The 26,369-nt window shown below is 45.4% G+C and overlaps 1 protein-coding gene and 1 long non-coding RNA gene across 4 annotated transcripts in view; one reads left to right on the top strand and one right to left on the bottom strand.

Moving 5' to 3' along the window:
- LOC137525157 (uncharacterized) overlaps positions 1-22,109 on the bottom strand; it is a 144,614-nt gene extending 122,505 nt beyond the window's left edge. For both annotated transcript variants that reach the window (XR_011022875.1, XR_011022876.1), the window contains exons 1-3: positions 22,012-22,109; positions 18,197-18,428; positions 9,090-9,291 (exon numbers count right to left, since the gene is read on the bottom strand). This is a non-coding gene — a long non-coding RNA (uncharacterized lncRNA). The remainder of the gene's footprint in view (positions 1-9,089; positions 9,292-18,196; positions 18,429-22,011) is intronic.
- Positions 15,011-26,369, top strand: part of DNPEP (aspartyl aminopeptidase) — a 58,754-nt gene continuing 47,395 nt past the window's right edge. Inside the window, exons 1-2 of one of the 2 annotated variants that reach the window (XM_068246028.1) lie at positions 15,011-15,183; positions 24,672-24,762. In XM_068246028.1, the coding sequence (XP_068102129.1) occupies positions 15,106-15,183; positions 24,672-24,762 (169 nt within the window). In that variant the 5' untranslated portion in view covers positions 15,011-15,105. Of the gene's footprint in view, positions 15,184-22,156; positions 22,265-24,671; positions 24,763-26,369 lie in introns of those variants that run through there. The other variant, XM_068246030.1, reaches the window with a different exon arrangement.

Below are 26,369 nucleotides of genomic sequence, written 5' to 3' on the forward strand. Positions count from 1 at the left end.
AAAATGTTAATATGAAGGAAAATGAACCAGGATAGAAAGGACCAGTGTGGTTTGAATTACAAAACAACATATTTTTCTTATGAAATCTTTATGGTATGCATGACTAGAGGTTGTGTCAGGGGCGTGACGGAGTGTGGCAGGGGCATGGCTTAAGTGTCCCTCTTTCTCATCTCAAAAAGTTGGGAGGTATGGACTAGATTGTGTGTTCTCAGCACATGCAAGCTGCCTGTTAGAGTAACTAGGACGGTGGACTGTATTCTCAGCACATGCAAGCTGCCTGTTAGAGTAACTAGGACAGTGGACTGTATTCTCAGTACATGTAAGCTGCCTGTTAGAATAGCGAGGACAGTGGACTGTGTTCTCAGCACATGTATGCTGCCTACAGTGGACTGTGTTCTCAGCACATGTAAGCTGCCTGTTAGAGTAGCGAGGACAGTGGACTGTGTTCTCAGCACATGTATGCTGCCTGTTAGAGTAGCGAGGACAGTGGACTGTGTTCTCAGCACATGTATGCTGCCTGTTAGAGTAGTGAGGACAGTGGACTGTGTTCTCAGCACATGTACGCTGCCTGTTAGAGTAGCGAGGACAGTGGACTGTGTTCTCAGCACATGTAAGCTGCCTGTTAGAGTAGTGAGGACAGTGGACTGTGTTCTCAGCTCATGTAAGCTGCCTGTTAGAGTAGCGAGGAGAGTGGACTGTGTTCTCAGCACATGTAAGCTGCCTGTTAGAGTAGCGAGGACAGTGGACGGCTGAGATCAGTGCAGCATCTGCTTCAGGCCGAACTACAGATTGCTGACGTTTCACAAGCTCCTCGGTCCGCTTGGCTGCAGATCGGTGGAGAATTCTGTGTTCTGCGCCCCGGGCACCCGCCTCTCTGCCGGCCCAGGTGCAATGAGATGTGACTACACAGCTTACGCCTTGTTAGCTGCCTGGAACGGAGAACGCTGCACCTCCCTGGCTCCCCCCATACACACCCTAATCCCCCCACATTATCTGCCTTATTGCCCTTTCCCACAAAGCCGCCATGTGCAAGATCAGCAGCAGGCTCAGGTGTTCACAGTAAAAGGAGTTTAAGTTTAAAGTCTAAGTTTAAACAGCTTGTTTGAAAAATGCTTTTCATAGAACATTGTTATATGTGAATGGTGATTGGTGAATAATACAAAGAAAGTTTGTAAAAAGAAAAATTGCCAAGCAGCTGCAGCTAAAGCAAACGATACGGTGGGATTCATGAAAAGGGGAATACAACTCGAGATGCATTGCTAGCATAATATTGCCCGTTTAGCTCTCTTGAAAGGCCACATTCAAAATATGGAGTTTAGTTCTGGGCACCACATTACAGGAAGGATATTGCAGTTTAATGCTGGGAATACACAATGAGAAATCACAGGATTTCTTGTCTGAAGTGACAGAAAGGCTAGAAATGCCCCATCCCACAATGCAACAAGGTTCACAGACAGCAAACTCTCAGGTGGGCCATGGCCATGACATCACACTGTGGGAGGGGTTTCACCACAATATCAGCCATCCTGATTTGGATGAAGTTCAATCCTTGGTTAGGCCTTGTTCACATCTAAAACCACAATTGCTGACGCCAGCATTTTGCGATTTTGTGCGCGATTATTTTTAGCGCCTCCCGGCGCTTGCCAGCACGTTGCCGTTTTTTTGTAAATTGCTTTTCTAAGAGCTTTTGCAGAGAGACTTGTTTTTTCAGTTCCTGACGCAAGCGCCGTTTTCCGCCCACCGCGCAGCGCTTAAACTTTGCGCGCTATATAAGTCGCTTCAAGCGTTTTGTGATTTTTCCTATACCTTCCATTGAGGCTATTCGCCTCCAAAATGGTACAGGCAGCGCTTTGGTGAGCGGTTCGGAATCTACTTTATCTACGTGCGCGGGGAAGGTGTTGAGGGACTTATGGACCAAGGGGGCCCTACGCTTTTTGCAGGGAGAGGGGCATAAATTCTAGTTAAGCCTCTGGAAGGAGGATTGAACTTTGGGGGACACCGCCAAAGTTTCACTGGGGGGGAGGGGGGGGGGTCATGATTTGTAATTAGGCCCCTAAGTAGGACCACCAGGATTTTTTGTAGTGGGCCTACAGGGGCAGAAAAGTAATGAGTTACTTTTTCACCGGCTGTTCTGTAATGAAGCATTATGGGAAATACCACATGATCATGTGAATAAGAAACGTGATTGCCTTCTGTTTTAAAGATGACAGCATTTAATTTAAAGTGGACCTGAACTCTTGCACATGACAGAAGGAAAACATAAAGACATGCACCCTGTGTGTACTTAGAGAGTTTAGCCTGTCTAATCCCCCCTCATCTGTGACTAATCACCACTGCAATTTGATCTCTCAGCTGTGCCAGCTCAGGAATCGCGGCAGAGCAGCTAATTTGTAAACACAGGATGTTAACCCTATGTCTGCTTCCATGAATGCAGGAAGTAGACACACTGCAGATTTATTGCAAGATTTGTATCAGGTTTAACAAATAAATGTTTTTTCTTTATAGGTTATTATGCTGTTGCTTATCTTTTAGAGCAGGGAGGAAGTTCTGAGTTCAGGTCTGCTTTAACATCAGAAAATCAAAGAGTGTCAAGGTGACAAAGTCTGAAAGAAGGAGGACATGTTATTTAGAGTATCGCTCAAGCTGGTGGACAGGATTTAGTCCTACCATAGTAGAAGGGGTGTCTGTGTCCTAGAAGCTGACACTCAGGAGGTGTCCACAGCTGTACAGAGAGGTACAGAATCTATACATTCCCCTGATAGAAGCGTGCAGAATAAGAGATCGCTGCTTTCTGAAGCTACGATAGCTCCGGCCTCTGTGCAGCCTGTTGTCACTTCTGTGCTGTAATCTGTTCCGTGATGTGACAATAAGAATCTCGCCCCGGGTCTGTATCGGTTATTTTTGGATTGTTTGCCATATTTTACATGTATTTGTTCTCATGTTCTGCAGAAAAATCTGCAATATCTTTATCATCCCAGTGCAGAGAGATCTCTGACCCAACAGAACTACTCAGGTCAATGATGGCAAGTGTCATTCGTGCTCAACAAAACTGTATTTTCTCCTGATCAATAATTCATCTTAATAAGCGACGTACACCCTCTGTGACAATTCAGGTGTATCAGCACTGAGGCTATGTTTCCACTTGTGCGTTTTGTGTCCGTTTTTTTGCTCAGAAAATTTGCATAGATTTGAAAAACTAATGTAAGTCAATGCAGCCGTTTCCACCCCATGCAAATTTTCGTTAGCGTTCGTACGCGTGAAAAAATCTGAGGTCTTGCATCATATTTTCAGGCATCGCGTACGATTCGCGTACAATGCTTTGTATAGGCAATGCGAATTTCCGCGTTATTGCCACAAAAATTCGCATTAGATCCATGGTTACAGGAAATTGTCAGCAGTCATATTAGAGGCGCTATTCGTGCTACTGATGAGCTACTGTTTGTCCCCTATCTTATTGCCTGATGAAGCGGGCTGTGCCTGCGAAACGCGTTGCATCTTTTGGGGTACCAATAATAAACGTATTTGTTTAATTCAGACAGTATTGTGAGTCTGCTTTCTGGAGGGAAGTCCACCACTGCCTCCCAGCAAATTTTAAAATTTTTATTACCTTTTATCCTGCTGGCGCCTCTGTTTTCTTACGATAATACTGTGTCCACCCCTGGTAGAGGGGTGACCTACCCCTACTTTCCTGAACTACAGAGAGCGACATCTTAATCCTGAGTAAGGACAGGTCTAATCTCCTCACCTGCATCTACAGTGGTTGCCTAAGAGGTAACCCATGTTTGTGAGTACCGTATATACTCGAGTATAAGCCGACCTGAGTATAAGCCGACCCCCCAACTTTTACCCTAAAACAAGGGAAAAGTGACTGACCCGAATATAAGCCGGGGGGTAGGAATTGCAGAAGCTATAAGTACTGTCAACCATACTCCCTGTATGCCCTATATTGTTAAACAAAACTGTAATCTATTAAATACTGATAAAAATCCCCCTCCCCGAGTGCCCTGCCATATGCCTTATGATTTATGCAATTCTCATTGTAACAAAAAAAAAAAAAACATTGTACGTCTCCAGCAAAACGCCTTTTAAAAAGATACAATGCAAGAAATTTCCATTGAACGTAGAGAGAATGAATAAAAGCAGTATGTAAATATATACCTCAAAAACATCTATGTGAGCAGTGAAGGGATGCGAGACATGAGTTCCTGAGTTCCCTAGAAAACACCCTCCACCGCCCCCCGAGCGGAGCATTAAAATACATATAGGTAGCATGTCCCCCATCTCAGTGAAACTCGGTCAGCAGTGAAGGGATGCGTGACGTCTCCCAGAGTCTCCGACCAACTCTACCACCCCCACCCCCGGCAGAGCGGAGCAGTAAAGTAAATAGCAGCATGTCCCCCGTCATACACAGGCTAGGCAGCGTGTCCCACCGGCATACACAGGCTTTGTTGTAAGCAGAGTGTTGGCGTACGTCGGGAGCTTTCACTCACCGTTCCTTGCCGTCAGGAGTCCCATGCTTGCTTGTTGCGGTCTCACATTTATGACGTTATGCAGTGGTACTTCGTCACTAGAGGGCGTCATAAATGTGAGACGGCAACAAGCAAGCACGGGACTCCTGACGGCAAGGAACGGTGAGTGAAAGCTCCCAACGTACGCCAACACTCTGCTTATGAAGCCTGTGTATGCCGCTGGGACATGCTGCTATTTACCTTACTGCTCCGCTCTGCGGGGGGTGGGGTGGGGAGGTTGGAGACTCTGGGAGACGTCACGCATCCCTTCACTGCTGACCGAGTTTTGTCTAAACAATTCTGTCGGCACTCCGCGGTCCTTCCTACACCCGGCACATGGCGGGGAAACTTGGGCAAGTGTTAAGACTTGAGTATAAGCCGAGACCCCCACTTTTGGGTCAATTTTTTCCCCCAAAATCTCGGCTTATACTCGAGTATATACGGTATATTCATCTCACACTTACATTTATCCACGGTTTCCAATACATACTACACTATATTGGGCTCTCGGTGTTTCTTATTTATAGTCATGACTAAGCTGTTACTAGGCGGATTATGTATATTTAACTAATGGGAATTTTCGCGTACGAAAATTCGCATAAAATTTAATTGCTTGCACTCTGTTAGACATTTATACATTTTAGTCATCATGTTAAATTTGCTATTGTAATCAGCAGTGCTGTATCTTGTATCAGTGTTCATATTTGATGTATATCATTGTCTGTATCATTATGTATCCCTTGTTTGTTTTCTTACATTGTACAGCGCCACGGAATATGTTGGCGCTTTATAAATAAATAATAATAATAAAAACGCATACAATTTACATGCGAATTTTCACCAATCAGAAAAATCTTATACGATTTTTTTTGCAGGCGAAAATGTCACGCTACAGTGGAAACGTAACCTAAAAGAAGCAGGCTGATGTAACAGTGTAACGGTGGGTTCACACTTGTTTTAAAAACGTATCCGTGGCTCCATTTGTTGGCCCGGATCAAAAACGGAGCCACAGATTACAATGTTAAAAATAGCGGCTGTCTTGACGCAATTTAAAAACAGATCCATCTGCGTTCCGGGGGATCCGTGCTGAAAACTTGAACGGACGGTCCGGATTTGCAGGATTTTCACTGACCCCGGATACACGGAGGGGTAGTGAAAAGCAGTGGCAAGAAGGGACCTCCCTCTACACAGGCAGTTTTGGATACAGAAACAGATCCGTTTCCAGTGTCCCAGCCCTGCCTGTGGGTGGGGAGGGGGCTGCCATGCTGGGGGGGATAGCAGCTAGGATAGTGTACACAGCGGCAGGGAGGGGGCTCACCTGGGTCCCCCCATCCTCGCTCCCCCTCCAGCTAGTTTCTATTAATATCATTTTAAAATCAATTTACAGCGAGCGGTGAGCAGGGAACTTACTTACTTCCTTGCGTTCTACCGCTCGCCGCAATGCCGCCCTCGGTACTTCATTGGGCGGCATTGCAGGAAGTGACAGCAGCGAGCGGTGGAACAAGGAAGTGAGCGAGTTCCCCGCTCGCTGTAAATTCCTGGCTTCTAACCCCTCCAGCATGGCGGCCCCCTCCCCACTCACAGGGATCCTTTTTTTAAAACACAAATGGATCCAAAACGTGTGCTACAAAATGGCAGCACGAATCCGTTTGCGTTCCGGTTTTAGAAAACCGGAGTCCGGACTGCGGATTGCATTCTGCATCCCCATCTAGTGTGGCCCTAGCCTAACAGTCCATTGTAAAAGAAAAAGGGGTAGGGAGCGAGAGCCCTTGATGGTGTAGTATGTTAGAAATAATAAATAAGTAAAGGATGGTACTCACAAAGAAGGTTTACCGCCAAGGTAACCACTGTGAGCGCAGGTGGGGAGATTAGACCCGACCCCACTCGGGATAAAAGTTGCTCTCTGTAGACAGGAACAAGAAGATGGAGTATCACCCCTCCACCAAGTGTGGACTAATTAATGTACAGTAAAAGGATAAAACAGAGGTGCCAATAAAGAATAAAATATCTTAAAAAAATGTTTAAAAATAGGAGGTAGTGGTGGACTTACCTCCCACAGCAGACTCACACAAGTCAATTAACCTTCCTGGCGGTTTTCTCCGGCCCTGCTCGGCCGATTTTCTTACTTTTTTTTTTTTTGCTGGACGCAGCTAGCACTTTGCTAGCTGCGCCAGCACACTAATCGCCGCCGCCCCGCGCCCGATCGCCGCTATCCGTTGCGGCGCGCTGGACCCCCCCCCCCCCCCAGACCCCGTGCGCTGCCTGGCCAATCAGTGCCAGGCAGCGCCGAGGGGTGGATCGGGACTCCCAATGACGTCACGACGTCGCTGACGTCATCCTGCCCCGTCGCCATGGCGACGGGGGAAGCCCTCCAGGAAATCCCGTTCTTTGAACGGGATTTCCTGATCGGAGATCGCCGAAGGCGATCGAAGAGGGCGGGGGGATGCCGCTGAGCCCTGGGCTCGCTACATGATTTAAAAAAAAAAAACTGCCGTGCTGCCTCCTGGCGGAATTTTTCATACCGCCAGGAGGGTTAAAGGATACCTGAAGTGACGTGTGACATGATGAGATAGACATGTGTATGTGCAGTGCCTAGCACACTAATAACTAGGCTGTGTTCCTGTTTTTCTTTCTCGGTCTGAAAGAGTTAAATATCAAGTATGTAAGTGACTGACTCAGTCCTGACAGGAAGTGACTACAGTGTAACCCTCACTGATAAAAAAAATTCCAACTATAAAACACTTTCCTAGCAGAAAATGGCTTCTGAGAGCAGGAAAGAGATAAAAAGGCTCAATAGTTCATAGATACAGTGGCTTGCAAAAGTATTCGGCCCCCTTGAAGTTTTCCACATTTTGTCACATTACTGCCACAAACATGAATCAATTTTATTGGAATTTCACATGAAAGACCAATACGAAGTGATGTACACGTGAGAAGTGGAATGAAAATCATACATGATTCCAAACATTTTTTACAAATAAATAACTGCAAAGTTGGGTGTGCGTAATTATTCAGCCCCCTTTGGTCTAAGAGCAGTCAGTTGCCCATAGACATTGCCTGATGAGTGCTAATGACTAAATAGAGTGCACCTGTGTGTAATCTAATGTCAGTACAAATACAGCTGCTCTGTGACAGCCTCAGAGGTTGTCTAAGAGAATCTTGGGAGCAACAACACCGTGAAGTCCAAAGAACACACAAGACAGGTCAGGGATAAAGTTATTGAGAAATTTAAAGCAGGCTTAGGCTACAAAAAGATTTCCAAAGCCTTGAACATCCCACGGAGCACTGTTCAAGCGATCATTCAGAAATGGAAGGAGTATGGCACAACTGTAAAACCTACCAAGACAAGGCCGTCCACCTGAACTCACAGGCCAAACAAGGAAAGCGCTGATCAGAAAAGCAGTCAAGAGGCTCATGGTGACTCTGGACGAGCTGCAGAGATCTACAGCTCAGGTGGGGGTATCTGTCCATAGGACAACTATTAGTCGTGCACTGCACAATGTTGACCTTTATGGAAGAGTGGCAAGAAAAAAGGCATTGTTAACAGAAAGCATAAGAAGTCCAGTTTGCCGCAAGCTATGTGGGTTCACAGCAAACATGTGGAAGAAGGCGCTCTGGTCAGATGAGACCAAAATGGAACTTTTTGGCCAAAATGCAAAACATTATGTGTGGCGGAAAACACTGCACATCACTCTGAACACACCATCCCCACATATGGTGGTGGCAGCATCATGCTCTGGGGGTGCTTCTCTTCAGCAGGGACAGGGAAGCTGGTCAGAGTTGATGGGAAGATGGATGGAGCCAAATACAGGGCAATCTTGGAAGAAAACCTCTTGGAGACTGCAAAAGACTTGAGACTGGGGTGGAGGTTCACTTTCCAGCAGGACAACGACCCTAAACATAAAGCCAGGGGAACAATGGAATGGTTTGAAACAAAACATATCTTTGTGTTAGAATGGCCCATTCAAAGTCCAGATCTAAATCCAATCGAGAATCTGTGGCAAGATCTGAAAACTGCTGTTCACAAACGCTGTCCATCTAATCTGACTGAGCTGGTGCTGTTTTGCAAAGAAGAACGGGCAAGGATTTCACTCTCTAGATGTGCAAAGCTGGTAGAGACATACCCTAAAAGACTGGCAGCTGTAATTGCAGCAAAAGGTGGTTCTACAAAGTATTGACTCAGGGGGTGAATAATTACGCACACCCCACTTTGCAGTTATTGATTTGTAAAAAAAAAATTTGGAATCATGTATGATTTTTGTTCCACTTCTCATGTGTACATCACTTTGTATTGGTCTTTCGTGTGGAATTCCAATAAAATAGTTTCATGTTTGTGGCAGTAATGTGACAAAATGTGGAAAACTTCAAGGGGGCCGAATACTTTTGCAAGCCACTGTATTTAGCTCTGGCATATTTCAATGAATGTGTAATTGAGCAAAAACAATAAAACAGTTACAACTTAAAAAGTAGATTTAAACATAAAATAAAACTGTGGAATATCTTAAAATGTCATTTTTAGGCAAAGGAAGATAGATACAATCGTTTATTTCATTAGTTTATTTTGGCAGCTTGGGAACTCACCTGTGCCAGCGTGTGTTCAGCTCCATGCTCTCTGTCTTCATCCTCTCCTGGCCGCATCTTCTCATTGCATAATAACATTCGCTGGGTCACTAAGAAGAGGCGCCCCTGCGAGGATGAGGTGGTGTCAGGGGATTACATTTGCCCAGGGGCCCAGATGTAGCTAGAACTGGCCGTGCATGAAAGAATCCATCATCTCCAATTACTTCATCAAATAGTTTAAAGAGAAACTCCAGTGAAAATAATGTAATAAAAAAAGTGCTTCATTTTTACAATAATTATGTATAAATGATTTAGTCAGTGTTTGCCCATTGTAAAATCTTTCCTCTCCCTGATTTACATTCTGACATTTATCACATGGTGACATTTTTATTGCTGGCAGTTGATGTCAGTGGAAGGAGATGCTGCTTGCTTTTTTGACATTTGGAAACAGCTGTTATTTCCCACAATGCAACAAGGCTTCCACAATGTGATGTCAGAACCATGGTCCTGACATCACATTGTGGGAGGGGTTTCACAACAATATCAGCCATACAGACCCCCCCCCCCCCAACCATGGTCCTGACATCACACTGTGGGAGTGGTTTCACCACAATATCAGCCATACAGACACCCCCCGATGATCCGTTTGAGAAAAGGAATAGATTTCTCATGGGAAAGGGGGTATCAGCTACTGATTGGGATGAAGTCCAAGTCTTGGTCAAGGTTTTAAAGTCCTTGCAGGACATTTTTAGGGTTTCTATGATAGCAGAGGCCTAGCACTCAACCAGGGGCATAACTACAATTCATGGGCCCCCCAGCAAAACTTTGATGAGGCCCCCCCAAAGCTCATCACACCCCTCCTCTTGATGCCCTTCACAGCCTGGGGCCCATCTCACAAGGGTCATAAAACAAGTGTGACCTTCATACCCATAACAAGTGTAGCCAGAAAAACACCTGATCTGAAGTATAGTCTCCTGTATCGGAGGAGGGGAAGGTTAGTAGTTGGGCCCCTCACAGCTCTGGGCCCCCCTGTGATCACAGGTGCTACGCCACTCTAATTACGCTCCTGCTCACAACAAAGAAGAGTATTCTACTGAATGGGGGCAGCTCAAGAGAAGTCTTGTAGCCATAGCCATCAGGGATTAACGCACTCGCATTTTGAAGAATCCCAAATTCCAACTTTTGCATCACAATTTCACAAATTGAAAGAATTTGAAATCCGGATTTGCAAACTCCTAAAAATACACAAAATGATGTTTGTGTAATGCATTAATTTTTTTCCGCATAAATGGAGAAAAATGTCTCCTGAGCATTCTCGAGGGACATGAATGCGAAAATTCAAAAGGTAATTTTAACCTTTTGTGAAAATGTTTTCACAAACTCACATGAACCATAAACAACCTTATGGTTATTGAGAAAATATATTAAACGATTCATTTCTTTTTTGACAATGGAGACTTGGAATCCACAAAATTCAGGATTTGTTTAGAATTCCATGCAAAACTTTGGAATTTGGTTGAATTTGGAATGCCGAATATTCCTAATAGGCCAGGTATAGGAGGTGGTTGTGGTAAAAAACATTAGTAGTATGAGAAACCATAAGGGCCGATTTCCACTAGTTCTGCATCAGTTTCTCTGCATCCAGATTTCTGGATGTGCCTATTTAGGGCCCGTTTCCACTACATGCGGATTCTGGATGCAGAAAAACTGACTCCAGTGAAAGCCTATGGGCCTGTTTCCACTAAACCCGGTTTGCAGATTTCTGCATCAAGCATTGTTTCCCATGGCATGAACACATCAGTGGAAACAGGCCCATAGATAGGCATTCATTGGAGTTTTTCTGCATTCAAAATCTGATGCAGAAATCTGCAACATGCCATCCATCATTTTTCTGCATCAGAAAAATTGCGTTTAGTAGAAACAGGCCCAGAGGCATTCATTGGAGTCAGTTTTTCTGCATCCTAAATCTCCTAAGAAAAAATAAAATAAAAATAATATATATATATATATATATATATATATATCTATATATATAAAATCGGATGTATGTGTGTGTGTGTGTATGTGTGTATGTGCCGCGATCACTCGAAAACGGCTGGACCGATTTGAACGAAACTTGGTATACAGATCCCTTACTACCTGGGATGATATGTTCTGGGGGTCTTGCGGCCCCCCTGCACACCTGGGCGGAGCTACAAACAGCAAATCAGATTTCACCCATTCAAGTCAATGGAAAAAATGTAAAAGGCTGCCATTCTCACAGTAATCAAGCCAGAGTCCCCACACTTGGCACAGTTGGTCACTTGGTGACTGAGGTTACAAATCCAGGAAAAGTGGGCGGAGCATAAAACAGCCAATCAAAATTCAGCCATTCATTTTAAATGGGAAAATGTAAACTGCAGCCATTCTTACACTGTTAATCGCAGGGTTCTCAAACTTGCCACACTTGGTCACTGGGTGAATAAGATTACGATTTAGGAAAGTGGGTGGAGCCTACAACAGCCAATCAAAATTCACCTATTGCGTTTAAAGGGGAATATTTAAACTGCTGCCATTCTTACACTGTTTATGGCAGAGGTTTCAGACTTGCTGCAGTCAGTCATTGGGTGACTGGGGTCCAAATTCACTAAAGGGGCGTGGCCAAAAACAGCCAATCAGATTTCTTTGCTGGATAAACTGCTTCCATTCACAGATTGTTGATGCCAGGAACCTGAAAGCTTACAAAATTGGTCATTGAGTGACTGTGTGACAAAGTTACACAAAGTGGGCGGAGCCAAAAACAAATTTTACTGGGAAAATATAAACTGCAGCCATTCTTACACTGTTAATGGCAGGGTTGTCAAACTTTGCACAGTTGGTCGTTGGGTGAATGAAATTAAGATTTTGGAAAGTGGGTGGAGCCTACAACAGCCAATCAAAATTCAACTTTTGATTTTCAAAGGGAATATTTAAACTGCTATCATTTTTATACTGTTAATAGCAGATGCCTCAACCCTGGTACAGTTGGTTACTGGGTGACTGGGGTTCAAATTCAGAAAGGGGTGGAGCCACGAATAGCCAATCAGATATACAAAGTATTGATAACAAGTACCCCAAAGCTGATAAACTTGGTAATTGAGTGACTATATGTCAAGGTTACAAAAAGTGGGCGGTGCCAGAAACTTAATTTTTTACATGGCAGGGTTCCCAAACTTGACGCAATTGGCCACTGGGTGCCTGGGATTATTATTCAGAAATGTGGGTGGAGCCTACAACAGCCAATCAAAATTCACCTATTGATTTTCATGGGGAATATTTACATTGCTACCATTCTTACACTGCTAATGGCAGAGGCCTTAAACCTGATACAGTCAGTAATTGGGTGAATGGGGACCAAATTCACTAAAGGGGGTGGAGGCACAAACAGCCAATCATATTTCTTAGATTGATTTCAGCCATTCTGTTATTGGCAGGGTTCTCAAACTTGACACAGTTGGCCACTGGGTGACTAGGATTAATATTCAGGAAAGTGGGTGGAGCGTACAGCGGCCAATCAAAATTCATCTTTTGATTTTCAAGGGGAATATTTACATTGCTGCCATTCTTGCACTGTTAATGGCACAGATTATTATACAGATAAGTGGGTGGAGCCTAAAAAAAGCCAATCAGAATTCACCAGTTGATTTTCAAGGGGAATATTAAAATTACTGCCATTCTTGCACTGTTAATGGCACAAGCCTCAAACTTGATACAGTTGGTCATTGGGTCACTGGGGTTCAAATTCAGAAAAGGGGATAGAGCAGGCACGGGCAAACTTGGCCCTCCAGCTGTTGAGGAACTACAAGTCCCACAATGCATTGCAGGAGTCTGACAGCCACAGTCATGACTCATAAAGGCAAATGCATTGTGGGATTTGTAGTTCCTTAACAGCTGGAGGGCCAAGTTTGCCCATGCCTGGGATATAGCCACAAACCGCCAATCAGATGTGTTTCATTTCACTGGGAAAATACAAATTATTGATGCCAAGGACCAAAAGCTCACAAAAATGGTCATTGAGTGACTGTGTGTCCAGGTGACAAAAAGTGGGCGGAGCCAAAACCAAATTTCACTGGGAAAATGTACACTGCAGCCCTTCTTCACTGTTAATGGCAGGGTTCTCAAACTTTGCCAAGATGGTCACTGGGTGACTGAGATAAATATTCAGGGAAGTGGGTGGAGCCTATCATAGCCAATCAAAATTCACCTGTTGATTTTCAAGGGGAATATTTAAATTGCTGCCATTTTTACACTGTTAATAGCAGATGCCTCAAACCTGCTATAGTTGGTCATTGGGTGACTGGGGTTCAAATGCTGGAGAGGGGCGGAGCCACAAACAGCCTATCTGATTTGTTTAATTTCTATGGGAATATACAAATTATTGATGCCAAAGACCCCAAAGCCAGGGGCGTAGCAATAGGGGTTGCAGAGGTTGCAACCGCATCGGGGCCCTTGGGCCAGAGGGGCCCCGAAGGGCCCTCCCTCAACTACAGTATTAGATCTCTATTGCTCCTGTGCTCATAATAATGACTTCTATGGATACTTTGAATAGTGGTTATCATTAACAAACTGTTCCATCCTTCTTGCACCTCTTCCATCCCCTTCTTGCACCTCTGCCACTGTAGTTGCCATTGGTAGGTTTTGGTGCGCCGTATCAATTGTTATGTATAGAGTGTTTGGGGGGCCCCATTGTAAAACTTGCATCGGGGCCCACAGCTCCTTAGCTACGCCACTGCCCAAAGCTCACAAACTTGGCCATTGAGTGTCCGTGCGTTAGGGTTAGAAAAAGTGGGCGGAGCCAAAACCGGTCAAATACATACACGGGCAGGCAGTTCCAGGTCATTAGTGGGCGGAGACAAATACAAATTTCACTGGGAAAATGTATACTGCAGCCATTCTTACACTGTTAATGGCAGGGTTCTCAAACTTTACACAGTTGGAGCCTACAAAAGTGAATCAAACTTCACCTATTGCTTCTCAAGGGGAATATTTAATTGCTGCCATTCTTGCACTGTTAATGGCACAGGCCTCAAACCTGCTACAGTTGGTCATTGGGTGACTGGGGTTCAAATTCAGAAAAGGGGGTGGAGCCAGAAACAGCCAATCAGATTTTTTTTTCATTTCAATGCAAATTATTGATTCCAAAGACAGCAAAGCTCACAAACTTGGTCAGTGAGTAATTGTGTGTTAGGGTTAGAAAAAGTGGGCGGAGCCAACACTAGCCAAATACATTCCCGGGCAACGCCGGGCAACCAGCTAGTATATATATATATATATATATATACTGTATATATATATATATATATATATATATATATATATATATATATATATATATATATGCCATATTTGTATATGAAAACAGATATATGGAGGAGGTGCGAGAGCAGTGATGACTCATCAGTGTGCTGCTGCTAATCCCTAGCCAATCAGCACATGTGACCTCTCTGCATTGGCAGAAGTGCCGTGCAGAGAAGTGAGGTCAGGGAGTTGGCTCTCTCACCAGGCCAGGTTGCATAAAGCTATCTGAATCACAGCACTGGCTGGACAGTATTTTGAGGCATATATTTTATTTTAAGGATATATTTAGCTGATGGAACTCCGCGTTGAAGGACAGGCAGTGTGACGGTTATACATGTTACACCTGCGTGCGATTGCACAAATTGCCCCTCTCGGTGAACCCCCTTTCGCTCGACTGCTGAGCTGTGACAGTTGGGTTTAACTTGCCCCTCTCCTCTATACATACATTGCACTGGATGCCTCTCGCTATGCCGGTGATTAGGTTAACAGTTTGTCCGGTACTGCTTGCCTCAGCGTGTTCTCATTTGTCCCTGGCCGCACCTCACTAATCCTTGCTGGCCCCCCTCCTTTTCTCTCTGTGTTTGGCCCCCGCCTCTGTGCGCAGCACACATTTGCACACGCATGCATGCACACACACACACACGCACACAGAGTGACACACATACCACAGCAGCACACACTCCGCACAGCCAGGGAGAGCAGTCAGCACCGAGGACCTGACATGGCAGCTGGGGGAAACCTGAAAATGCTTCGCTTGGGAAAGAGGACCTGGGAGGAGGGAGGATATGCAGACTTACAGGTAAATCCTCCGGTGCCCTTGACCCCAAGCCATAGAGCCTTAGGCGTACATTTCAACCAATGCCTGGTGATATATCTATACACCGAAACCTCATGCCTTATATGCCATGAGATGAAAACTTTTACTGGGATGCACGACTATTGTAGGCAAAATAGAATATAAGACCGGCCAACTGGAGGGCTTAATGTATGGATCTAAGATGTATATAGCATGTATTTTATTTTTTCAAGGGGGGGAGTCAGGAGAAAATAAGAGGATCAGTTTATTGAATAATGAAAGTTGTAATAACCTTATTATAAATATTAGCATGCAGGTTAGTGATTTATATTATTTGTGTACGGGTGAAACTCGAAAAATTAGCATATTACGCAAAAGTCCATTTATTTCGGTAATTCAATTTAAAAGGTGAGACTAATATATGAAATTGGAGCCCTTTGCAGGTGTTTTGGATGAATTAGCTGATTAGAGTCTGACACTGAGCCTAGAATATTGAACATTTTCATACTATTCCAATGGTCTGAGATTCTGATTTTGGGGTTCTCATAAGCTGTAAGCCATAATCATCAACATGATAACAAATAAAGGCTTGAAATATCTCGCTTTGCATGTAATAGGTCTATTTCATATATTAGTTTCACCTTTTAAGTTTAATTACTGACACAGATGGACTTATGCACGTTATTCTAATTTTTCGAGTTTCGCTTGTATTGTCAGGAAAGACTTCACAGATTTTGGGACTTAGCAACCCAAAAACCCCCAAAAATGTGGTTCGGTCATGTAAGTTGTTGTCTACCTTTCCACTATTTTCTATGGGCTGTTATTCGTATAGTCATGGACTGTGTTAACATATAACAATGGATTCAATGATAGATGAATATCTGTAATAGTTGTTTTCTGGTTGTGTAATATTTATAAAGCGATTGACAGCAGACGTAGGTGGTAGACCATTGGGTCGTACATGTTAAAGAACGAAAAAATAAATCTGTTTGGTGGTATTTTGTCAACTAGAGTTCCTTCTCATGGTCCAGACATTGGTTAATACATTCATTCTCTAAGTACTGTAGCCTTCAGCCAATGAGAATCTCCCTCAAATTGCAAACACATGATTGCTTGTGGTCGGACATTGCATGTGCCCAATATCTATGGCAAGGGTTAAGCCTGTGAATTTCTTCAGCTGTACATGTGTGCCATCTGTTCGCCGCTATGGCATAGCGACATTGAGCTGTGCTGTGGAAATCACATCACATTCAGCAGTTGCAGTTACTGGACAGTTCCATCAGATAGCTCAACTGAAGTCAATGAACCTGCATTAATCGTGTTGATGTTAAGTTTTAATTTCCATGCCATAGTCCACGATTCCCAAAATACTCCAACATTAATTCAAAAACAACATCGTTGAACGCTTCCTTTTTTAATTTTAGTATGAATGGCAGGAGGGGTCAGGTATCACATTTGAAAATATTAATTGCAACAATGGTGGTTGACTTTCCAGGGAGATTAGTGTCAAGTCGTGTTTCAGAAATGGCCGTCAGACTCGTTGTTTTGGGATGTGGATGGGTTTTTTAGGAGATGGCGGTACAGTTGGAAGAAGCTGTGCTTTAACCGCTAAAATTCTGTATGTAGGTCAACACGAAGAAAAAAAAGAATTGCTATGGTGAGAGTGGGGAGCATTACGTAAGTCACGGCGCACGGGGGTGAAGGATGGTAGGATGATAAAATATGTACAAGTTACATTTATTTGTCGGCTGAGTGCAGTATCCTATGGCACAGAAGCCAGGGAGGCGGGGGGCTTGCTGCAGTGAGGGGGGTCAGCTAAGGTAAATAGAAAATTCCAGAGCCAATTTTTTTTTTTATCTGGCATGATGGGCGGGATCACTGCGGCTCACATTGAACGGGGAGAGGATCGCGGCATACAGATGGAACACTGATTGTTTCCTTTGATACACGCCAATATATTTGGTCGATATTACTTTAATAAAATGAAGGGAATTTGGGCTTCGCTTGAGCCAGTGTGATTGATAACTGATCTGATACTCCAGTGGTTATTTTTTATATATTTACTTATAAAGAGTAAACATATGCAACACTGTACAATGCATTAAATACGGGTGTGGGGTGGGGGTTATGTCAAAGCTGTCTATAATGTAGGAGAACATAACCAGGGCCCACACTTCCAAAGAGGCAAAGGGGGCACTTGCCCAAGGGCCTCAGAGCGTGTGGGGGCTCCCAGGGTGTCCACCCCCCATTAGCAGTCATTGTGACTGCAATGGGGCCTGGCATCTTGGGGGGCCCTGTGGTGTTCATACATCTGGCCTGCAGATGTCACTGTTTTACTTGCATTTCTGCTTAAGATTATCTAGACTCTGGTGAGTCGTTGGTTCCTGTTGTGCATGGCTGAAGACATGGAGCAAAAGACTATTACTGTAGAGAGTTGGTGAATTCTATAAATAAATCTAGTTTCAGTTATCCTGCATCCTGACTACTGAATGCAACAGGTCCATTAGACACTGAAAGGTAGAAGGATATGTGGACCTGTGGAGGTAGCACAGTGTGTCCGCCACATCTTCTGGACTCTTCCTCCCCATGATCTTTGCAACTCCTGGTCGCCAGTAGTGACAGCTGAGCTCGCATGTCGAGGCCCAGCAGTGCTCTGCAGGAGATAAAGAGCTATTCCTGTTCTCTGGTGCATCTCCAAGGCCATCACCCCAAGCTCTACACAGAATTGGCTGCACATCACTACACTGTATGGAGCCCGGAGGGATGTCCACAGACATGCGTCAGAGAAGAGGAGGAGCTCTGTACCTTTTCCTGTACACTGCCAGGCCTAGACAGGCAAGCTCAATGGTCGCTATAGAGACAGGAGGGAAACCAGGAGCTGCAGTTTTCATTATAGGAGGTGGTACAATGTAGAGGGTTCTAGTAAAAATCCCCCCCCCCTCCCTCAACAAACCCCCCTCCTTCCCTCAAGAGACATTAGGGACCCTGCTAAGTGTTTGGCAGGTTAGCAACTCACCTGTCCCGGAGGGCATGCGCCTCCATTGGCTCCATGCACTCCCGTCTTCCTCCTCGCAAGGGCACCTCTCCTCCATGACCCGGTGCACGTTATAATAACATGCGGCATCTCACAGAGATGAATCAGCCAGTTCCATGGACTGAGGAGCGTGTTCACCGGGAGAGGTGAGTCGCTACTCTGACGAAGACTCTGCTCAGAGCCTGGGGCGATGGCCCATATGGTTGTACTGGCCCTGAAAGGGGGGGAACAAGGAGCACATGAAAACATCAGAAAATATTGTGGCACGTCCAGGGAATACAACAGCAAAACGATGGTTATCAAAAGACAACCATAGTCCATCAATGTGCTTGATTCTACTTGACTTGGCTATGCAATTGTAGGATTAAAGCGGAACTGAAGTATTCTCAAAAAATAAGAGTTTCACTTACCTGGGGCTTCTGCGCCTGCGCGGCCCTGGCCACGCGCATCCACATGCACGTCCTTGAGCGCAGTAGAGATGTTCTCTTACTGCGCCTGTGCAGGATGCTCCTGGCCACGGGAATGCTCTTGGCCAAGGTGCAGTGGACGTTGACTTAGAAGTCAACCTCCACTACGTGAAGAAAAGTGATCCACGGCGGAGGAACAGAGGATTGTTTTGAAACGGTATCGGCACAGGTCGGCTGCAGGGGGCTGGCAGAAGCCCCAGGTAAGTGAAACTCTTATTTATTGAGAATACTTCAGTACCACTTTAAGGTCGAAAACAAGGTAAATCATAGCATGTCTTCAAAGTAATGGCAACAGACACTGGCCTAGAGCTGTTTTAGCAGGAAAGCCTTTCTTCAACCCAAAGAAAAAGTGTATACTTTTTTTTGGGCTTGAAGATGGACTTTCTGCCTGTAACAGCTCTAGGCAATATTTGTAATTTCAGAAGTATTCTTGGAGTGTGCTGTCCTTGTGGATTTTTGCTGGTGCCGTGGCGGATTGACCTTGCACCTCGATTTTTGAGTATGGGAGTTTGGAAAACCGTTGGTTGTTGGATGTAATTAAATATATTTGCAGTGAATGTATTGGTTGCAGACATTTACTGTATATACTCACATATAAGCCTAATTTTTCATCAAAAATGTGCTGAAAAGTTACCCTCTGGGCTTATATGGGAGATGGTGGAGCAGGTTTCGTTCCTGGCAGAAGAGCTTAAGAATTGTGCACTACTAATCCTGCTCTTGCCAGCTGGCTCCCTGCTGTGTCCGTGCCCCATCCTCTGCAACATAGTGTGCAGAGTGCGCTGCTCAAGACTACCTGTGTCCCCTGGCTTGTGGAGCGGAGGGTGCAAGCAACGTGTCAGCAGTGCAATGATCGGGGATTCTTCCTGTGTGGCAATTGCTGTCTCTCAGATCTATGACACCATCTAGTGGCGTCTTAAAGTGGACCCAAATTAAAAATACAAGATTTCTGATATAAAATCTATTTTCTAACTTATCATAATATTTAGCAGCCTTTTTTCAGCTGCATGATGACAAATATAAAATATTTTACATTTATTGGAGGAACCCCTCCCTTCCTTTTATATTGCCGGAATCTGGCAGACTGGTGGAGGAGATAAAAGACAAAAACAAAACACAGGCTGCTACTGATGATGTCACAGGGAGGTGATCTCAGCTTGTGTGAGATTTCACATAGACGACGCCCCTGTAAGGGAGGGTAGCTGATGACAAACACACCCATGATCTAAAACCTTCTACTAAGCTCAGAAGTAATGACTGCCACCTGTATAACCCTAGTTATGAAAAGAGAAGGGTGAAAAGCATTATTATTATTATTTATATAGCGCTGACATATTACGCAGCGCTGTACAGTGTGTGTGTGTATATATATATATATATATATATATATATATATATGTATATATATATGTATATATATATATATATATATATCTTGTCACTAACTGTCCCTCAAAGGAGCTCACAATTTAATCCCTACCATTGCCATATGTCTATATTATGTAGTGTAAGTACTGTAGTCTAGGGCCAATTTTTTTAGGGGGAGCCAATTAACTTATCCGTAATGTTTTTGGAATGTGGGAGGAAACCGGAGTGCCCGGAGGAAACACACGCAGACACGGAGAGAACATACAAACTCTTTGCAGATAGTGCCCTGGCTGGGATTCGAACTAGGGACCCAGCGCTGCAAGGCGAGAGAGCTAACCACTACGCCACCGTGCTGCCACTAAAATGCTCATAGGCTTGAAGGAGTGTTTATTTATCTTTGTATGTGTCAGAGTGCTGCAACGAAATATTCTGAATTAAAAAAATGTTTGGTTTGGGTCCGCTTTAAGACACAACTGTAACATCCTTTGGGCACATCTGGCTATGGGGAGGGGGATGACTTGCACTAGGGGCACATCTGGCTACTGTGGAGGAGGCTATACTGGGCAGGGGGCTTATACGCGAGTAAATCACTTTTTCCTAGTTTCTGAGGGGAAAGTGGGTACCTCGACTTATATGCGCGTCGGCTTATATGCGAGTATATATGGTGAATTAATAAATCAACTATGCTGAGGTCGTGGTTGTTGCTAGTAATTTTTCCTAAATCTTTTCTCCTGCTGGCAAGTTAGACAAGTGGGTTGGTTGTGCAGCGCTACTTGTCTGTCCAGGACATTTGCAATAGAGATGACATATACAGTCATTGGCAAGATATTTGTAGATGATTTATTTCAGACTCAGTTGTGTTATTTCTCAAAATAACAACATGCCAATCAGAAGCTGCCCTGTAAGGGTGATGTCCCTCCCCCTTGCCCTTCTTTTTATTAAATTATGAAGTGGTCATGTGACTCTTTCAGAGAGGCAAGTTCCCCCTGGCTACAGAATGTAGTTTCCACTAAAGCTGATTTTGCCTGATTTCACCCACACAAATCTGGATCCGGAATTGCAGCCTATTGAAAATTCTAGACAAGGCATCTGAATCCCTATATGTGTGCATAAGGGCACGGCTACAGGGATACAGATGCACAATCAAGCTGCACAAGCACCAGCCTCTGTCTCGGAGATGGACACCTGGCCTTAAAGGAAACATCAAGCAAATCATGCCTCCCCATGATATACTTACCTGGGGCTTCCTCCAGCCCCTTGCAGCCGACATGTCCTACGCCGCATCCTCGCTCTCAGCCGCTGACCCGGGGTCCCCACCGATGCAGAGGCCGACGTCTTCTACCGCGCCTGCGCGAGCGTCGCTGTCAATCAAGTCCACAGTCTGCGGTGTACTGCGCAGGCGCAGTAGTTCTGGGTAGCGAGGACGCGCACGGCCGCACAGGCGCAGTTGCATTCGTCTGGTTAGACGAATAATTGGACGGCGACCGGCAGCGGAAGATTCTTCAGTGACGGAGAGGGACAGGACTTCAGGGGGCCGGTAGATGCCCCAGGTAAGTGTCAGTATTTGATTTTTAAACTAGCCCAAAGAATCCCTTTAAAGAGAACCTGAACTTTAAATAAAAAGTCAAAATAACCATACACGAGTCATACTTACCTCCTGTGTAGTCTACTACTCAATCTCTTTCTCCTCTCCTGCGTCCCACTTGGCCACTGTGATCAGTGGAATTCTCCATCCTCCATTTTGAAAATGGCCATTACCCCAAAACAGAGAGACCATCGGGAGCCTGCGGAGCGGCGCCGAGGGCACCTCCTGCCTGCCACGGGCTGGAGGAAGCCCCAGGTAAGTGGATTTGGATTTTTTTTATAGTCCCTGAACCTTCCCTTTAGATTTTCTTCTGAAAATCACAATAGGAGCAAAACTATCAGTTAAAAACGCATATAATGTGAATTGAACATGGGCATTACCTACACCTGGGCAGTACATCAGTTGTCTATTCGGATATAACTAACTGATAACATGAGTGTAAAGGGAGGAGCTGCGGAGCCGTCTAGGAAGTTTCGCTTTCACTTTGGCTGTATAGCGGTGCAGTGAGTCCTCCCGTCCCCCAGGGGTCCCCTATAGAAGCAGCCTCAGCTGTAGCTGGATATAGGAAGACACAAGCACATAGATCACAGGCAGCACAGCTTATACTACAGAGATCACAGCGCAGACATGCAGGTGAGTGCTGCTGTAGCCTGGCTATAGGAGCTGTGACTCCGCACTATCCCTACAGGGCAGCCTATAGATCACATTACCCAGCCTCTCCTCTCTGCTGCATGTACTGTGCAAACTTTCCTGTCTCTTGCTGTAGAACTGCTTGAATGTCTCTATTTCTCTCTATAGTGTTTACTTGTTTCTGCAGCTGCTATAGCGATAGTTCCCAACTGTCCCTCTTTGGGGTCCACTTTAAAGGACACTGAAGTGAGAAATATATGGAGGTTGCCGGACAGTCCTGCTGACCTATTTGGCTGCAGTAGTGGCTGAATCACACCAGAAACAAGCATGCAGCTAATCTTGTCAGATCTGACTATTGGCTCTATTCACAAAACTTCTCATAAATTACAAATGTATCACCTAATTTATAAAAAATAGCCTTTCAGCACATTTACAAGCAAAATAATCTCTTGAAGTAATTTTGTTTCTTATTAACTTCATCTCAATATTACTTTTATTACCTTAATTAATTAAATTATATTTTTGCTCTTTGGGGTCTTAAAATGTAACATAAATGAGGTGAAAACAGGTGAAAAAGCTTTGTGAATCCTGCCCAATGCCAGAAACACCTGATCTGATGCATGCATGTTCAGGGGTTATGGCTGAAAGTATTAGGGCCTGTTTCCATTCCATGTGGTGCAATGTGGCTACCATCGCACTGCGGGTGCCCTGAAACCAATGCAGGGCAATGGAACAGTTTCCATTGCGTGCAGGTTATGCGGAGCAATCCGAGAATCTGCAGATTCTCGCCGTATCCGTGTCCCATCTCCTCTATTCACTTCCGCGTCGGGAGATGCGGAAATGACGCAGCGGATAGCGGAAGTGATGCGATGCGGCGCTCACATTAATTCTATAGTGGAAAAGGGCCCTTAAAGGCAGAGGATCTGCAGCAAAGCTAGTATGGCTTAAAGTGAAGGTCCAAGCTGAAAAAAAAAAACCTCCACTTACCTGGGGCTTCCTCCCCCTATCGATCTGTGCCCTCGCCGCAGCTCCTCTCACTCCCGGTGTCCTGCGCTTAAAAAGACGACCTCGCCAGGTCGGCTTCCAGGTCGGCTTCATGTGTGCTCCACGGCACGGGTCACGTGGTATACGTGTCGTCATCGGGTCTCTACTGTGCAGGCGCAGTAGACACCCGATGACGTCGCATACACCACGTGACTCCCTCCCCCGCTGTGTAGCGCACGTGAAGCCAACCCGGAAGCCAACCTAGCGAGGTCGGCTTCTTAAGCGCAGGACACCAGCAGTGAGCGGAGCTGCGGCCCTGGATCTCAGGGAGGTGAGTGATTGCTGGGGCTGCTGCAGACTCTGCTGCTATAATTTTTTTTTCCTCGATTTTAGAGTCTAAAAGCATAATATTGCCCCTGTTTAACTCTCTAGTAAGGCCACATCTGGAATATGGAATTCAGTTCTGGGCACCACATTACAGGAAAGATATTGCAGTTTTAGAGCAGGTGCAGAGACGAGCTACAAAATTGATACGTGGGATGGAAGGTCTCGCTTACCAAGAAAGGTTAGATAAACTGGGTTTATTTAGTCTAGAGAAAAGACGCCTTAGAGGGGATCTAATTAACATGTATAAATACATCAAAGGGCAATATAAAAGCTTGGCACATGAGCTTTTTGTCCCTAGGCCTTCTCAAAGGACTAGAAGACATGATCTGCGCATGGAGGAAAAACGTTTTAGCCATTTATTTAGGAAAGGGTTCTTTATAGTAAGAGTGATTAAGATGTGGAATGCATTGCCACAGGAAGTCCTGTATTTTTGGACTATAAGACTCACCTTTTCTCTCCCAAAAGTGGGTAAAAAAAGTCACTGTGTCTTATAGTCCAAATGCAGGGAGTTCCTGGCTTGTGAACGCCTGCCAATACCAACCTCCAACCCGCCGCAATGTCAGGGACTCCCTGTACTGTGCCCATGCAGCGGGGGACACAACGGGGCATACAGTAGGACACAAGGGGGTCAAAGGAGGACACAGGGGGACAAAGAGGGGCATAGAGAAGGACACAGGGAGACACAAGAGGTACAAGGAGGCATGAGGTACAAGGGGGCATAATCCACAAGATGCCCCTTCACCATGGATGCACCAGGTTTAGGATAATGCGGTAGTTATGGTAAATTCTATATCTGCATTTAAAGGTGGCTTAGATTGCCATCTGGAGTCAGGAAGGAGTTTTTTTTCCCTTTTGGGGCTAATTGGACCATTCCTTGTAAGGGATTTTCACCTTCCTCTGGATCAACAGGGATATGTGAGGGAGCAGGCTGGTGTTGTATTTTATCTTCTGTTTGAACTCGAAGGACGTATGTCCTTTTTTTTCAACCCAAGTAACTATGTAACGCATCAGGAGTGACTCTCTCTCCCTCTCTCTGCAGGTGGCAGCCATGAAGGGATCACGAGACGCAGCGCAGACGGTCGCCAAGGAGTTCCTGAAGTTCCTGAACCGGGGTGTTTCTCCTTACCATGGTGAGTATAGACTCACGTCTTCCTTTGCCTGATCTGGACTTGTACAGGACGGATGTATGTTTCTGAGGAGTCAGAGTTGACACCATACCTAGCAGCTGGCTGCCTAAAGCTGGCCATACACTGATAGATTTCCACCCAATGGAATTGATTCCTTTTACACACAGCACATTAGATTCTAATAGCAGTGTTGTACTGTTCGGTGCATTTCCTGGTGACTACAGGTCTCCCCCCTCCTTCCCCCATAAAGCATACCCGTGGTTCCCCCCACCCCTCCCCCATATAACATTTCCTGGTGACTAGTGCCTCCCCACCCCAATACAGCATACCTGTGTCTAGTGGTCCTTCCATCCTCCCCCCATACACCGTACCTGGTGTCTAGTGGTCTCCCCACCCTGCCCCATACAGTGTTACCTGTAGTCTAGTGGCTGCCCTCCTTCCCTCCTGAATCCCCTAATTGCAGAGTACGCGGGAATAGCATGTCACCTGATCCAGGGAAAGATACACTGCTGTGGTTGCAGAGTACACGCAGCGCGGGAATAGCATGTCACCTGATCCAGGGAAAGATACACTGCTGTGGTTGCAGAGTACACGCAGTGTGGGAATAGCATGTCACCTGATCCAGGGAAAGATACACTGCTGTGGTTGCAGAGTACACGCAGTGTGGGAATAGCATGTCACCTGATCCAGGGAAAGATACACTGCAGTGGTTGCAGAGTACACGCAGTGTGGGAATAGCATGTCACCTGATCCAGGGAAAGATACACTGCTGTGGTTGCAGAGTACACGCAGCGCGGGAATAGCATGTCACCTGATCCAGGGAAAGATACACTGCTGTGGTTGCAGAGTACACGCAGTGTGGGAATAGCATGTCACCTGATCCAGGGAAAAATACACTGCAGTGGTTGCAGAGTACACGCAGCGCGGGAATAGCATGTCACCTGATCCAGGGAAAGATACACTGCTGTGGTTGCAGAGTACACGCTGCGCGGGAATAGCAGGTCACCTCATCCAGGGAAAGATACACTGCTGTGGTTGCAGAGTACACGCAGCGCGGGAATAGCATGTTACCTGATCCAGGGAAAGATACACTGCAGTGGTTGCAGAGTACACGCAGCGCGGGAATAGCATGTCACCTGATCCAGGGAAAGATACACTGCAGTGGTTGCAGAGTACACGCAGCGCGGGAATAGCATGTCACCTGATCCAGGGAAAGATACACTGCTGTGGTTGCAGAGTACACGCAGCGCGGGAATAGCATGTCACCTGATCCAGGGAAAGATACACTGCAGTGGTTGCAGAGTACACGCAGCGCGGGAATAGCATGTCACCTGATCCAGGGAAAGATACACTGCTGTGGTTGCAGAGTACACGCAGCGCGGGAATAGCATGTCACCTGATCCAGGGAAAGATGCACTGCAGTGGTTGCAGAGTACACGCAGCGAGGGAATAGCATGTCACCTGATCCAGGGAAAGATACACTGCAGTGGTTGCCGAGTACACGCAGCGCGGGAATAGCATATCACCTGATCCAGGGAAAGATACACTGCTGTGGTTGCCGAGTACACGCAGCGAGGGAATAGCATGTCACCTGATCCAGGGAAAGATAC

The sequence above is a fragment of the Hyperolius riggenbachi genome, chromosome 7, assembly GCF_040937935.1.
Source record: "Hyperolius riggenbachi isolate aHypRig1 chromosome 7, aHypRig1.pri, whole genome shotgun sequence".
Classification (NCBI taxonomy): domain Eukaryota; kingdom Metazoa; phylum Chordata; class Amphibia; order Anura; family Hyperoliidae; genus Hyperolius; species Hyperolius riggenbachi.